We start from the raw sequence: 14,156 nt of genomic DNA, 5'->3' as shown, positions 1-14,156 counted from the left end.
CCTGTATTATGGGGGAAAGGGATGAAGGCTGCATATTTCTAGATTGCTGCGGATGTGAATATTGGAAGAAGGGCACAGAGCAAACACTGTTTTGAAATCAGTCCCTCTTTCCTCTGTCCTGAGTTTCAGACCCAGGAGAGCAGAATGGGTTTTGAGCAAAATATGTTCGTCAGCAGGGCCAGCAGGACTGGAGTTCTCATTTTCAGGTTCTGAGCATCAGCCCCTGCAGCAGCCCGGCTCGATACTGTATCAATAAAACATGGCCTGTGCCTTCTGCACCCAAGCCCTGCTAATTGGCTAATTAAAAAGTGAACCATGTCGAACGAGCAAACATGTAGCCCGCGAGAGACTTGTTCAGTACTGGAGCCAAGGTCAAAGTTATGTCAAAGCTGTTTCATCAAACTGACCTTTTCTGTAAGCTGGCTGCTGGGTTAATCTCTGGAGCAGCCCTTTCCTTCTTGGTGTCTTTGGATCTCAGTAGTCACAGCAGAGCTTGACCTTGACAGGTGCTTTGTGCATCAGCACTGTATTAGTTATCCTCTGCTGCTGTAACAAATTGCCACCATATTAGGCGATAACGCAAATTTACTATCTTAAAGTTCCAAAGGTTAGAAGTCCAAAATCAGCCTCCTTTGGCTAAAACCAAGGGGTTGGCAGGGCTGTCTTCCTTTCCAGATTTCTGGGGAAGAATCTGTTTCCTTGCCCTTTCCAATGGCAGAGACCACCCTTAGCTGTTGCCCCCCCTTGCTCCTCCTTCAGAGCCAGAAAAACGTCTCTCTGACTCTGCCTCCACCCTCGCTTCTCTTTCTCTGACCCTCTCTCTTGTCTTCCCCTACCAGTTTTAAAGACCCTTGTAATTACATTGAGCCGCCTATAATGTACAATTCAGGCCAAGCTCCCTATTTCAAAGTCAGCTGATTAGCAACCTTAATTCCATCTACAAACTTAATTCTCTGTGATGTAACTTAACATATTCACAGTTTCTAGAGATTAGGATGTGGACATTTTAGGGTCCCTATTCTGTTAGCTACAGTCACCCTTCAGGTATTTGGGGTTCTCTTTAGGTGCTAGCTTCCAAAAACTTCTGGAAATTGTGGAGTCCCCTGTCCCTTGGTTTGGGCTGACACTCCACTAAGTCTATAGATTCAGTGGCTTTTTCCTGCCCAAACTTAATAAGCAGCATCATTGGGATCTCTGGAAAATAGAGGTCTGGCAATGAACAGCAGGCAAGTGGGAGAGCCAATACCAATTATAGGTTTCTGTCAGCAAAGACCAAAAGCTTGGGGGTTCAAGTATGAGGCTGGGTTGTCAGGCATCCAACTGAATGAATTGGAGCAAGTTACCATCCTCTCAGTGTTTCGGCATCTCACGTAAGTGGCTCCAACCCTTAAAATGCTGGTTTACAAATGTCAGGGTTCAGAACTCTTCTGATGAAAGTTTTAGAGTCACCTTTTCATTTTGAAAATGACCCCTCCTGAATTGACCATGGGTTGGTGATGACAAAGGGTCTTGGGTATGTGGGGTTATTATACTGTTGCTTTTTTGTGTGTTTAAAATTCTCCCTAATGAAAAGTTAACAACAACCAAATGAGCCTTCCCAGGACCAAGCAAGCAAGCTTCTCATGGACTCTTTCAGATAACTGATTTCAGAACATAAAAGAACTCGTCCAGGGTCTTCAGAGTATTTATGAACCTCCTACATCAAGCCATTTGTTCCCTGTACTTCCAGCTCAGAACCATGAGAAAATGGTTCTTTCCTATCCATTTACAGAGTAGACTTGGGTCAGGATGTCACTGGAAGTTACAAACATGGACTGCCCATTCATCAAAGTTCCAAATGAGCCATGGCCAGGGAGCAGAAGTGATCATAATTTCATTTTTGATGTTTCCCTCTCCAGATCGTTGATACCTTTTTCATTGGCCGCTATGTCCTGCTGGCTTTCCTCACTGCTGTCTTCTTGGGGAGCCTCTTCTTGGTTCTAGTCCATCACATCCTGGAGCCAGTCTATGCCAAACCACTTCGGTCCTACTGAGCAACACTCAAGAAGACCAAGACCTTTCCTCCCCTCGCTTTGATATCATCAGTGAGCAGAAAGGTACTGTTGGAACGTTGTCTTGACAGCATTCATGCTTAAGATCAGAGGAACATCTATTCATCACTCAGACAAACCCCTTGAGTCCTGGCTTCCAGAAACATGGTTGCAGAATTGTCCCTGGGATCCTAGGAGAAATATTGCTGTCTTCTTAACACCTGCACTTCAGGTTTTCCATCTCTTTTGAGAGGGAAATGGCAACAGTGTCTGCTTAGATTTCAATCAGGCCATCAGCATGTGGATTTTGGGAAAAGGAGCACTTTGGTTTCTGCTGTCCAATAGAAGAACCTGGTCCTTTTTGATAATATGTAAAATTCTTAGTTAAAAGGTCAAGATCACTTGGAAAAGAAAGGCATTCAAAGTTGAAAAGTTCATTTTAAAGGGATGACCTGGGAACACATCCAGGTGCTGGATATGGAGCTCTCTGTGCAGACCATGCCTCAGGGCTCTGCAAAGGCCATGTGTCACCTCTCACTGTTCCAGGAAAGCCATCAACAGTGGCCGAAGGACTGCTTTTCACCTCAGACTCCTGGCCGCAGCTTTCTGAATTTAGCATTTCGAGTTTACTTGGGGATTAGAAGCAGGGTGTGGAAATGTCCCTTGTCTGTCCTACTGCTCTGTCTCTCTGGATTCTTTTTTTCCTAGGATTGAGTGACCTTTGTTGCCTTATTTAGTTACCATAACAGTCCATTCTGGGTTATTGTCATCTCTTTCATCGTTGTAGCTCTTTCTCCAAAGCCAGTGAGGAATGTATATTCCCGGGATTAGGCATAACTTTATACCTAAACCCCAGACCAAGTGAAATCTGTCATTAAACAGAGGGGCTCTCGGCTGCTTCCACTTTGGAAGTCTCATTGTGGCTCCCTAGAGCTATTTGAAAAAGGAGATTCTGGCTTAAAATTAAGAACCAGAAAACAATTGGAAAAAGAATTTTGATTGAGTACATGGTATATGCCAGTAGTACACTAGTCTGGGTTTGTTTGTTTGGTTGGTTGTTGTTGTTGTTTTTTACACAGATGTAGATGACGGACTTCCATGTTAAGGGCAAAAACGTACTTTGTACAAAGTGTATTTTAGCTCGGCCTGCCTTCTGTAGCTCCTGTAACTACCAGCAGTGGTGAACTGAATACTAGATCAATTTCTACCTTCATACTCAAAACAGTCATGTCCAACCCTGGGGGAAAAAAAAGCAAACCCACAGAGTTGGGATAAGAATAAAAGGCTGGGAGGGCACAAAGTTAATTTTACTGAGTTCTGCATGGGGCACCCTGATAATCAATAGATAATATTGGCACCCTTTTGTTCATGGCCTTCCTGGAGGTAGAGCTTAAATACAAATAGATCGTCTCAGTTTCCATTCATTGGTCTTTGATCAATGCCCCTAGAGCTAGTTGTGCTCCCCAGAAGGGATCCTGTGGCAAAGAGATGTAGTGATCCCACAGGGGAAGGGAGAGTAAATCTGGGCCTCCATATAAGAAAACAGGTAGGAGTTCCTGTCATGGCTCAGTGGAAGCGAATCTGACTAGCATCCATGAGGATGCATGTTCGATCCCAGGCCTTACTCAGTGGGTTAAGGATCTGGCACTGTGGTGAGCTGTGGTATAGGTCGGCAGCTGTAGTTCCAATTCAACACCTAGCCTGGGACCTTCCATATGCTGCCCTTAAAAAAAAAAAAGAACGAACGAAAGAAAGAAAACAGGTAATTTCATTGCCTCTTAAAATTGTATCCTGACAAAACCAAATCAGCAAGGCGCCACCCCCACCACGGAGACATTCGTCTGATCCGCTAGGTGGCGCTGTGCTGCATTTTAGAAGGCCCTCGGGCCAGCCAAACAACGCTAGGTTCTTTTTTAACAAGTTCCTTCTAGCTCTCATAAAATAGAAGTAAAGCTAACGTTCTTTACTGATGCACGATATCGGACATCTAAAAATTCTCCAAAGTTTTTGTACAATGTTCAGTTACTAGGGAATGCACTGCCCGTCCTCCACGTGCATAGAGCAGGCATTACCATTCATTCCGCCTTTACTGTGTTTACTCTGGATGTGAAGCCTCGTCCTGGTGCTGTAAATCACCCCAAGAAGGAGGCTCTGAGGCTCCTAGGCTGTTTCCCTCACTCCATCCTGGGATGAAAATGTTTTTAATTCTAACATAATCCATTTCTTGTTCTGTTCTCTAAGACATAAACTTTTCTATCAACTGTGTCTCTTGCTGCTGCTGCAGTTGAAACAGTTTTATTTTGCTCTGATTTTTATTTGTGTGTAAAGAAACCTGCTGCAGTTATTTCGTAGATGAGAAACAGGCAGAGAGATAAAGAGATTTTAAAAGTTTCACAGCTAGTTAGGTAGTGGGGCTCAAATTTGACAATGGGATCTTGTCACCTCATTTCTCAGGTAGTTTAAAGAGCAGTTTTGGCTTTCAAACAACTCCTTAGTTTTACATTGGGTAATACTATTTCTTAGCTATTTGCACCCACCATTCCCCTGACCCATATCCAAAAAAAGACAAAAGTTTCATGAAAGAATTCCTCATTAACATTTATAGTACAGATAACATTTTATCATAACTTCTTGGCTTAAACCTTTAAGTATTTGGCTTTATTACATAGGAGCAAGGTTCCAGAGCGGGGAATGGGAATTGCATAGAAGAGAATCTGAGGAAATGCTGATTATCTTCTCAGGAGCATAAAAGCTCAGGGTTGGAGGGCATTTTATAGTCCATGGAGTTCAATCTTTAGTCTCTATTTCCATCCCAATACTTCAGAATATCCTATTCTTTACATGCTGAAATCACAATTTTTTTTTTTTTTTTTTTTTTTTGTCTTTTTGTTGTTGTTGTTGTTGCTATTTCTTGGGCCGCTCCCGCGGCATATGGAGGTTCCCAGGCTAGGGGTCGAATCGGAGCTGTAGCCACCAGCCTACGCCAGAGCCACAGCAACGCGGGATCCGAGCCGCGTCTGCAACCTACACCACAGCTCACAGCAACGCCAGATCGTTAACCCACTGAGCAAGGGCAGGGACCAAACCCACAACCTCATGGTTCCTAGTCGGATTCGTTAACCACTGCGCCACAACGGGAACTCCACAATTTTAATTATATTTAGCAAACAGGTTAGACATTTTTCTAAGGACTTTGTATTAGATAATCCTCGTAGCAACCGTGTGACATAAATGCTGTTAATACCCCCATTTAACAAATGGGGAGTGGGCACAGAGGGGTGTGGTGGTTTGCTTGAGGTCACTCAGCTCAGGGTTAAATAGTCAGGAAGGCAGGTAGCCTAAGTGCCTCACTGCCTCATACCCTGTTGCTTTGTAAGATGAAAACAAAGGAAAAGGAGGGACCAAGGAAATACTGAGCAGAGGCTGTTGAGTCTAGTGGAAAATCCAAATGGGCCAGGAACCTAGGGCAAAGCAGTTAGAAGCCACATGGGACCTTGGGGACAGCCTCACTGGTCAGCTCTGGTTTGGGGGTCTCTGCATGGTGAGACTTTGGCTCCCCCCTCGATTAGAGATCCTCAGCGAGGGAGCTTGTGGGCTGAGTGTCAAGGATGCAGGCAGCAATCTCTCTCTTCAGCACTGTCTTAATACTTGGGTTAATACTTGGGTTGGTTTGCAGAGGTGTGGCTGGAAGAGTCAAAGCCACAAGCCAAGAATGCGTGTTGGTTTCTTGACCTCTGTCTCTAGCAGAGCACAGTGGTGGCTGTTTACTCAAGCAAAAAGTGTTTGTAACCCCCAACTCCTTCCCCACCCCTCCACCCCCCACCCAATACACCCTCCTGCCTCAGTTCCTGGGACTAAAGAAGTGACAGCAGGGACCGAAATCAGGACCCAGCACCACAGAAAAAAGGAGATAGTTCATTTTTCTGGTTTTCCACACACACATTGGATATTGTCAAGGATGTGTTTAGCCCAAGTCCTGCCTTCAGAGAAGTCAGGGGACTTACACATGTGGCATTTATGGGGTCCCCGGCTGCTCCATGGCCACCTTCGCCACTTGTTTTTTAAATCTTTGAGGATTTTTTTGGTTTTGCTGTCTTCAAATTGGTATAGCCCCCATTTTACACTGGGAATATTTAATAGTATCCTGTGACAAATTACCACAACCTCAGTCGTTTAGAACAATGTAAATTTATTATCTTACAGTTCTGGAGGTCAGAAATCTGAAAGAGGTTTCATGAAGCTAAACTCAACATTTGGGAGGCTTGAGGGGAGAATCCTGTTTCTGTGGCTTTGCAGCCTCCAGAGCCGCCTGTATTTCCTTGGCCCTTCCTCCCTCTTCAAAGCCAGCAACCTGACATCTGACACTTTTACCTCCTTCTTTGAGTATTTAAGGACCCTGTTGATTACTCTGGGCCCACTCTGACCATCCCAGATTAGCTCCCCATCTCATGGTCCTTAAGCACATTGCAAAGTCTCGTTTGCCATGCAGGATGCCATAGCCACTGGTTCTGGGCATTAGGACATGGACCTCTCTGGAGGAGGGACAATATCCTGCCTCCCACCAAATATGTGGCCCCCATCTTCCACCTATAGGGACTGCCTTCTCTACTCTCCCTCTTCTGTACCCTGCGCCTTTTTAGACAAGGCCTGCCCCGAGCCACCAGCACTACTCTCCAGTTCTCAGGGTGCCCACCCGATACCCAAGATATGTTGTTTCCTTCCCCCCAACTGGGTCTTTGTGGCAGCCTCAGCGTGTTCAGACCTACCGAGAACTGCTCTCCCTTTCTTTTCTTTACATCTTCCCATCCCACCGCCACCCCCCTCAGCAGCCCAGCCTCCCAGTGGATCTCTAAAGGAGAAATGCAAAGAGTTATTGCTTTTTAATTACAAGTGCTATTGTAACATCTATAAGGAAGAACACTTTAAGCTTAATTGAGAACAAATGTGAAGTTAAATTAAATGAATAACTAATTAACGTAATGCTCCTGCATTAGCCCCGAGTGAGTGCTGAGGCCCAGAGAAGAGGCGGGTCCTAGGCCTCCAGGGACAGTCGATGCCCAAAGCTACACAGGTCCCTGGGCCTGGGAGACAGGTGGGCAGATCTGCAAGGGCAGACCTCAGGGCCAAGCCCCCAAACACCCACCTACAGCCCCAGTCCTCATTTCTGAGGCTGGGCCCCAAGCTCCCCCCATGCCCTTTGCATCTCCCTAGCGCCACGCTGAACCACTGGCACAAGCAAATGTCTGGTTCATCCAGGGTGTGCAGAATAAGCCCATCAGGAACACAGGGGAGAAGAGGCCAGCTGCAGAGAGCCAGGACCTGCACCTTTGTTCATCTAGTCCCTGTGCCTGATGTGTTAGGGGCTTGATACCGTGTTCGTTTTAACTCCCTGGTCCACGTCCCCTCACTGCCTTACCAGACCCAACACCCAAATCATGTTCATTCTTCCTTCAGGGCAGTCACAGTCATTCCTCTGTTGCCATGGGGACTGCCTTCCTGCCAGCCCTGTCCCTTCAGGGACAAATTCTCTCAACCTGAGTCACCCTCCTCGGTTGTTTGTTTTTTTGTTGTTGTTTGTTTTTTTTTCCTTGTATTGGTTTGAACATCTCCCTCTCCCTGTCTTATCCTCTAACTAGACAAAGCCCTGAGGGCAGGGAGGGTGTTTAACACTGACAAGTCTCCCCTGACAGGAATCCTCTGAGGTAGGGACCGCCATTACTCCTTTCTCAGGAGGAAGAGGCTCAAAGCCAGTCCATGGTGAGGCTGGGGACAAGGAGGCCTCCAGAATGGGTGCCCAGGAAAGAACAACACCCCCCTACCCTGCCCCTGAAAGTGGGCAGGTGAGGGAGTCTCTCTACCCACTGGAAGCAGAAAGGGAGCCCAGGCCACCGCCTCTAGCATGGGATGATGGCGCCATCTAGTGGCCTCCCTGAGTGATGCTGTCAGGTAGACCTAGTCTTGAAAGATGCTTTCCTGAACCTGAACACCTTGCCATCCACTGCAGCTCTGCCCTGGAGGCCTGAGGAATTAGACATCTCAAGTGGCTCCTGCTTTCAAAGCCAGAGTGGGTTTCAGGCACTTTTGAGACTGTCACCACCAGCATCTATACAGTCTGTTTCATTGTGGTGGGATCTGTGGTGGCCATTGCACTGGCCCACACAGGCTCACCCACGGGTCATCAGTGTTGTCACGACCACCTCCTCTGGTCCCCGCCAATTGCAAGCAGCCCCAACTCTCCACCTTTGTGGTCCTGGGAAGCAGCTCCAACAGCCCACATAAGACTTGACAAGGATGAGCACAGACACCTCTGGCAAAAGACATCTGTATTGATGCTGCTGCCTTTGAGGCAGCCAGAAATGCCAAGAGCTAGGCTGGTAAATCCAGGGATTTGGGGCAGCCAGAACAAGCACATCAGGAACAGGAGGAGAGGAGGCTGGCTGCAGAGAGCCAAGACCTGCATACGGAACAGCTGCACCCTCTATCCTCTATCCTTGTCACCCTGGAGCCTGCGCTTAGGCTGTCAGCCCTTTTTCTGTGTCCACTGTCTACTCCATCCTAGGGCAGAGCCGGCAAACAGTGAACACCCGAGAGCCACTGGCACTTCATTACCAAAATATTTAATACACACACCGGTACTTTTGGTCATTTCCCCGCCCCCTTCCCCCACAGCACTGCCCGACAGGCCATCTTCCCTGGAGACACAGAGGGCTGGGACAAGAGCCAGGCAAGGCAGCCTCACTCTCAGGGGCCGCACAGGCCCAAGCCCAGGAGTGACGCCTCCCTTGCCTCTCTCTAGTCCTGGCCCCAAAAGATACAGCAATAATGCTCTCAAAATGGGTCAGCAGTTAGAAGCAGGATCAAATGGAGGGTAGGGGGAGAGGTGCCGACATGGGGAAACACACGGAGAACACTGGTTTGTGGACCAGGGACAAGGAGAGGCTGGGTGGCTCTCAAAGACCCACTTGTGGGTACAGCTGATTACGGAGGTTCAAATTTAACACAAGAAGGAGAGACACACTTTTTCTAGGCCTTGGCCTGGCCGAACCGTCTCCTTCTGTCTTGGGAGCTGAACAAGCAAGACTCTGAGCACATCCTTGTTATACCACAGAGGAGACACCACTCAGCCCTGAACCCTATTCCTTCCGCTTGCCGCCTCCAGAGCTCAGGCCTATCTTGCTGTCGACATAACCGATACCATCTTAGGCCCTGGTTTCTCCTCTCCTTCTGTGGCCCCTACCCAGGACTCTAGTGTGCAGTAAAACACTTCTCTGTCATCAAAGCTTTGTGGTTAATAGATATTGTTGAATAATCATTAGGACCGGGGAGCTTCTATGCTCTGTTAGTCCCCAAACAATGATGGAAACCTTCCCTGACGTATTCCCGGCACCCACGGGGCTGGTTACCCAATCTTAAATCCTAACTCAGGAATGCATGTCCTGCTTCTAAGCACCCGCCTCCCTAGCCTAGCTTAACTGTAAAATCGCCCCAATGGCCCCTGGGACCATGCGCACGGTGCCCAGAGCATCGTCCGCCCTATCCTTGTCCCCATCCCACCCTGTGAGGAAGTGACCCTATAATAAACTGACCCACTGATTGCACAGAGCTGCCTGCTTCATTTTTTTCGGCCTCAAGAAGCCTTCTCAGTTTGGTGGGCACTTTGTATTCCCTCCGTCCTCCAACAAGGCCCTTGAGTGGTCTGTGTCCTCCAGCGTGGCGGTTGGTCCCCTTCCCGTGGAGTCTCTTAGCCCTTGGCAGCCCTGTGGGCAGGGCCGGCTGCTGTTGGGTCGAGAGGCTTGGCCTCAACCATCTGCGGGGGTTGCACTTTGGGAGCCGGCAAGGGCCCTCCATGCTTCTGTTCTGATCGGGGCCTCATATTTCTCTATACCTGCACAAGGAGGAGAGAGGCAGTGAGACATGGTTAACAAGCCCTGGCCCCAGTGGTGGGGACTGGGAAGGTGGGTTCCATGGTCCCTTAATAATGGCCTTTCAGGAGTTCCCATCATGGCACAGCAGAAATGAATCCGACTAGGAACCATGAGGTTGCTGGTTCAATCCCTGGCTTTGCTTGTGGGTTAAAGATCAGGCATTGCCATGAGCTGTGGTGTAGATCACAGATGCAGCTTGGATCTCGTGTTGCCGTGGCTGTGGTATAGGCCAGCAGCTACAGCTCCAACTAGATCCCTAGCCAGGGAACCTCCACTTGCCGCAGGTGTGGCCCTAAAAGGCAAAAATTAATAATAATGGCCTTTCATCCCAGTTCAGTATAACTAGGGCTCCCTGTCACCTGTTCAGCAGGGAATACCAAGCCAGAATCATGTTAAAACCTTTACGATGTTGGTACCGAGTTTGACACTTGGCAGAGCAGTATCACATGTCCCATCTTGCAGCAGCCTGAAGTCAGCCTTCTCAGGGATTTAGAAATAAGCATTCCCCCTTTGACACATAAGGACACAGAAGTTCAGGGAAGGTGCCCAAGGTGTTAGAGATGCAGGTGAGCAAAGAAGTCAGGATTGTCCAGCGTTTCTGGTTCCAAGCCCAGTGCTCCCTCTGCCCCAGCAAGTGACTCCACTCCCCACACACAGGCCTTCTGCAGAGAAGGACTCAGGATGGCAGCAGTGCTGAGAAAAGCAAACTTCTCACATCCGGGGGCAAATTCAGGCTCTGCTGGGACCAGCTGAAGGCCCAAGGTGTATTATGGGAGCTCTGAGCCTCTGTTCTCTCACCTCTAAGTGAGAACACCTTCCTCTCAAGGCTGCTGAGAGGTAAGCAGGTGTATCCACAGTCAGACTCAACTCAGGCTCAGAGCAGACGCTTACTCAACATGCATTCTTTTCCTTTTCTGCTTCACTTGCCCCCTCCTGATGTCCCCTTGGGCCTGGCCTGAGGATGGCAGGTGGAAGGAGCACTAGTCACAGGTGCCAACACCCTCCCCCCGCCCCACCATCCTCTGCCTCCTTAGGACAGGGCAGGACACTCCAGAATGGCTCCAGCCCTCCATTTTTCTCCCTCTGAGCCCAGATGATGCCTTCCTCTAAGGGAAGTGCTTCCCAGATAGAGCGCTGGCTACCATGACCTCAGTGGTTTTACCAGCCAGACCAGGTCCACAGCTCTGGCAGCGCCTCATTAGCAAGAGCTTCCTAAGGAGAGCCAGAGAGGCCCTGAGAGAACATTGCCGACCTCAGCACCAGCTGCACAGCCCAGCTCCTAGCCTCTGCCTCGGCCGCAAGCCTGTCCGTGCAGCCTCCACACCCACCACCACTGGGCAACAGGCAAAGAGCAGCAGGCCAGTTTGGGGTTTTGTTCCAGAGGCTTTGCTTGGTAGTTGCTTTTTTCTGCACACCCCAGGCAGAGGCGCCAGATGGCCTCGGTTTCTGAGCTCTGGGAGGTGCAGACAGCTCAGAGCCCGCCTTCCAAGGGAAAATTCTTTCCCTGGACGCTGCCTCCTCTGTCCCCAGGGGGGCATCCAGAGCCCTACTGCTCTCCCCAAGGAGAAGAAGAGGCTGCCAACCTCCACAGAGGCTCAGGCCCCTTAGGAAACCCTTCCCAAGCACCAGGCTCTGCTTGGGGGCAGAGTCTGGAATTGGCACCCAAGGAAAAAGAGGAAGTCAGAAAAATCTGGAGGAGAGAGGCTTAGCATGCACTCCAACGCACATTAGTCACAGACTTGAAGAAAATACTCACAAAAGTCATGGGACTTGAGGAAAATACTATCGCGCATGGGTTAGGGCCACACTAGAGCTACGGAGACACATGGGGACAACAGAGGACAGGTTAGTGGTGCCAGGCAGGGGGGTTCAGGGAGCGCGTTCGGAGTCCGACTCCACGTTCCTGAGGTCCAGGCTGGAGCTGGGCTCAGACTGGTACAGCACAACAGAGCGCTGGTTTTGATGCCCAGGAGAAGGGAAGCGGGGCTCGGCTCTCCGAGGACTCACCCTCTGTCTCGGTGCAGGGATGACTTCCAGGCCAGGACCTCTTTGTACACCAACCGGCAGAGGAGCTGAGGGGAGGCGGTGGCACAGAGAGGTGGGGGGCAACATTAGCCTGGAGCGAGTGGTGAATCCCCGGTGCTGGGTGACTGCTGGATTGGCACACGGTTTCATTTTGTTGGGGGTCCCCCATGGGAGGCAGTGATTCTGAGCAAAGGGAGCTGTTCTTATTGTCCCAGAGCCCCAGTGGGCAATGCTTTGGACCTCCAGGGTTCTGGCCTGGCAGGGCAGGACCCCTCCCCAACCCCCTCTGTGCACCCCAAAACTCTTACCAAGCAGGCCAGGATGTCGGCAGAGATGAGCATGTAGAAGACATTGTTCCAGCCTGTGGGGGAAATGAGCCCGGCCAGCAGAGGCCCCAGAGCCGCACCTGTGGGGAGCACAGCATCAGACGGGGGCCCCAGCCAGGCCCTCCCTGCCCACACAAGGGCAGCGCCCCAAGAGAGCACCCAAGACCAGGCCCAGGGTTCCGCTACCAGCCTAGGGCAGGAGTCACAGACCTATGGACCCTGTGCCGTCGATGATGGCCGTGACAGTGGAGAGTGCCTTCGCATTGCCCTTCAGGCTCTTGTGAGTCCCCTGGGGAGAGAGAGCAAAGTGGGAAGGCCCACACCAGGAAGCGGCACCAAGCGGGACCGAGACCAGGACAGGGGATGGCTCGGGGAAAGGTAGCAGCTGGGGCTTGGAGTTGAAAGAGGGGCTGGTGGCAGTTTCTGAAGGACTTTGAGCATCTCATCTCTGCAGGCCAGGGGAAGGCAGGGTGGGGGTGGGGAGTGACATGGGGAAGATGGACCTGGCGACAGAGGCCCTAGCCCACCCCCAGGTGGCCCCACTTACCAGGTCAGCTGAGACAGCAGTGGTGATGAGCGCGTAAGGGCCGTTGACCAGGGCTCCAGAGATAATCAGCATGACTGAGGTGGTGACGAGACGGCCGGTTAGAGAGGACAGGCTGCCACCCCCAGACCCAAAGCAGGTGAGTCCCCCAGGCGTCAGGCTGAGAGCCTCCATTCCCTGAGCCTCCCTCCCAGCCCCCAGGCCGGCCTCATGGGGACCCCAAGGCAGCGCTGTCTCCTCACCTATGGAGATGCTGATCCCCCTCTGGCCAATGGAGTTGTACAGGAACATCTGAGAGAGGAGACGGGGCAGCAGAGTCACACCCTGGCTTCCCCGTGGGTCGCCTCCCTTAGACCTGAGCCCAGAAGTCCGAGGACCCCAGAGGTCCCCTTTCTCCTTCTCACACCCAGGCCGCTCTGTCTTCAGGCGTCCCAAGGATGCAGGGTCCGATACGTGGTAACCTATTGTTTCCCTTTGCCCCCAAAGTCTGCTCTCATATCAACCTCAATCTCTTATTCTTTCCTTGGTCAAGAAGCTTAGCAGCTGGCCTCCCCCTTCTCCACCAAAGCCAACAGCCGCTAATCCCTTTCCAGAATTCTCACGCTGAGCCTGGCCTCTCCTCCCCCCACTGTGCACAGAGATGTACACACGCAAAGAGACAGGCATGTGCGTGACGCCCGGGGCGTGCACACAGTCCAGTGGCCCACGGGCACAAATGCCCTTTGTCCTTGAGGTTCTACGCACCATGGGGGCAGCCAAGATCAGCATGACGCAGCAGGTGGTGGCCCTGCCATTGGTGTAGTCAGAGATGAGCCCCGCCAGGATGCCGCCTGGAACACAAGGCGCACACTGCCGCCCCAGGCACTGGGACCCCAGCACTGCCCCAGTGCTCAGCCCAGCACAAGCTTGGGCCTCTCCCTCTGCAGCCCTCCCTGTGCCCACAGCTCACAGGAAGACCAAACACAGGGGCCATCTTTCCTGGGGCCCCCTGAGCAGGAGCCCTTTTCCCTCTGATGCCACCGGCCAAGAGCACATCCCACTGGCCCTGGCCCTTTTTTCTGCACCCTGACAAGAGAAGAGGGGGATGCAGCCTAGAGGCAGAGCAGGGCATGGCCTCACCTATGATGCCACCAACATCGAAGAGTGTGGACAGGTCCCCAGCCTCCTTGGCAGTAAAGTGAACTGTGGAAAACAAAAGCATGGGTCAGACCTGGGGGCTCAGGGCAGACCTCTCAGGGGCCACCGCCAGAAGCGTTCCTGCAGAGCACCTGATCCACTGTCACTGCGTCCTCTTTCAGAGGAAGTG

At 50.9% G+C, this 14,156-nt stretch overlaps 2 protein-coding genes across 18 annotated transcripts in view; one reads left to right on the top strand and one right to left on the bottom strand.

Moving 5' to 3' along the window:
* Nucleotides 1-14,156, top strand: part of TMEM218 (transmembrane protein 218) — a 44,377-nt gene that overhangs the window by 22,797 nt on the left and 7,424 nt on the right. For 9 of the 14 annotated variants that reach the window (XR_014815553.1, XR_014815558.1, XR_014815555.1 and 6 more), the window contains exon 4: nt 1,899-2,096. Coding sequence is in view for 5 of the 14 variants with exons in the window: in XM_003130031.5 (XP_003130079.1) it covers nt 1,899-2,033 (135 nt within the window). In the remaining 9 variants the exon portion in view is untranslated. Of the gene's footprint in view, nt 1-1,898; nt 9,629-14,156 lie in introns of those variants that run through there. The other 5 variants (XM_003130031.5, XM_005667473.4, XM_084976557.1 and 2 more) reach the window with 1 other exon arrangement.
* Nucleotides 8,632-14,156, bottom strand: part of SLC37A2 (solute carrier family 37 member 2) — a 34,182-nt gene continuing 28,657 nt past the window's right edge. The window contains exons 11-19 of one of the 4 annotated variants that reach the window (XM_005667471.4): nt 13,970-14,032; nt 13,595-13,680; nt 13,093-13,141; nt 12,854-12,927; nt 12,517-12,595; nt 12,289-12,386; nt 11,963-12,027; nt 11,712-11,768; nt 8,632-9,915 (exon numbers count right to left, since the gene is read on the bottom strand). In XM_005667471.4, coding sequence (XP_005667528.1) covers nt 11,738-11,768; nt 11,963-12,027; nt 12,289-12,386; nt 12,517-12,595; nt 12,854-12,927; nt 13,093-13,141; nt 13,595-13,680; nt 13,970-14,032 — 545 coding nt within the window. In that variant the 3' untranslated portion in view covers nt 8,632-9,915; nt 11,712-11,737. The remainder of the gene's footprint in view (nt 9,916-11,711; nt 11,769-11,962; nt 12,028-12,288; nt 12,387-12,516; nt 12,596-12,853; nt 12,928-13,092; nt 13,142-13,594; nt 13,681-13,969; nt 14,033-14,156) is intronic. The other 3 variants (XR_014815548.1, XM_003130030.5, XR_014815549.1) reach the window with 3 other exon arrangements.

Source organism: Sus scrofa, chromosome 9 (genome assembly GCF_054392235.1).
Source record: "Sus scrofa isolate SSC_HxYL_T2T_F1_AM1 chromosome 9, Sscrofa_HxYL_maternal_Yorkshire_Landrace_v2.0, whole genome shotgun sequence".
NCBI classification, from domain to species: domain Eukaryota; kingdom Metazoa; phylum Chordata; class Mammalia; order Artiodactyla; family Suidae; genus Sus; species Sus scrofa.
This window is presented reverse-complemented; position numbering and strand designations above follow the sequence as displayed.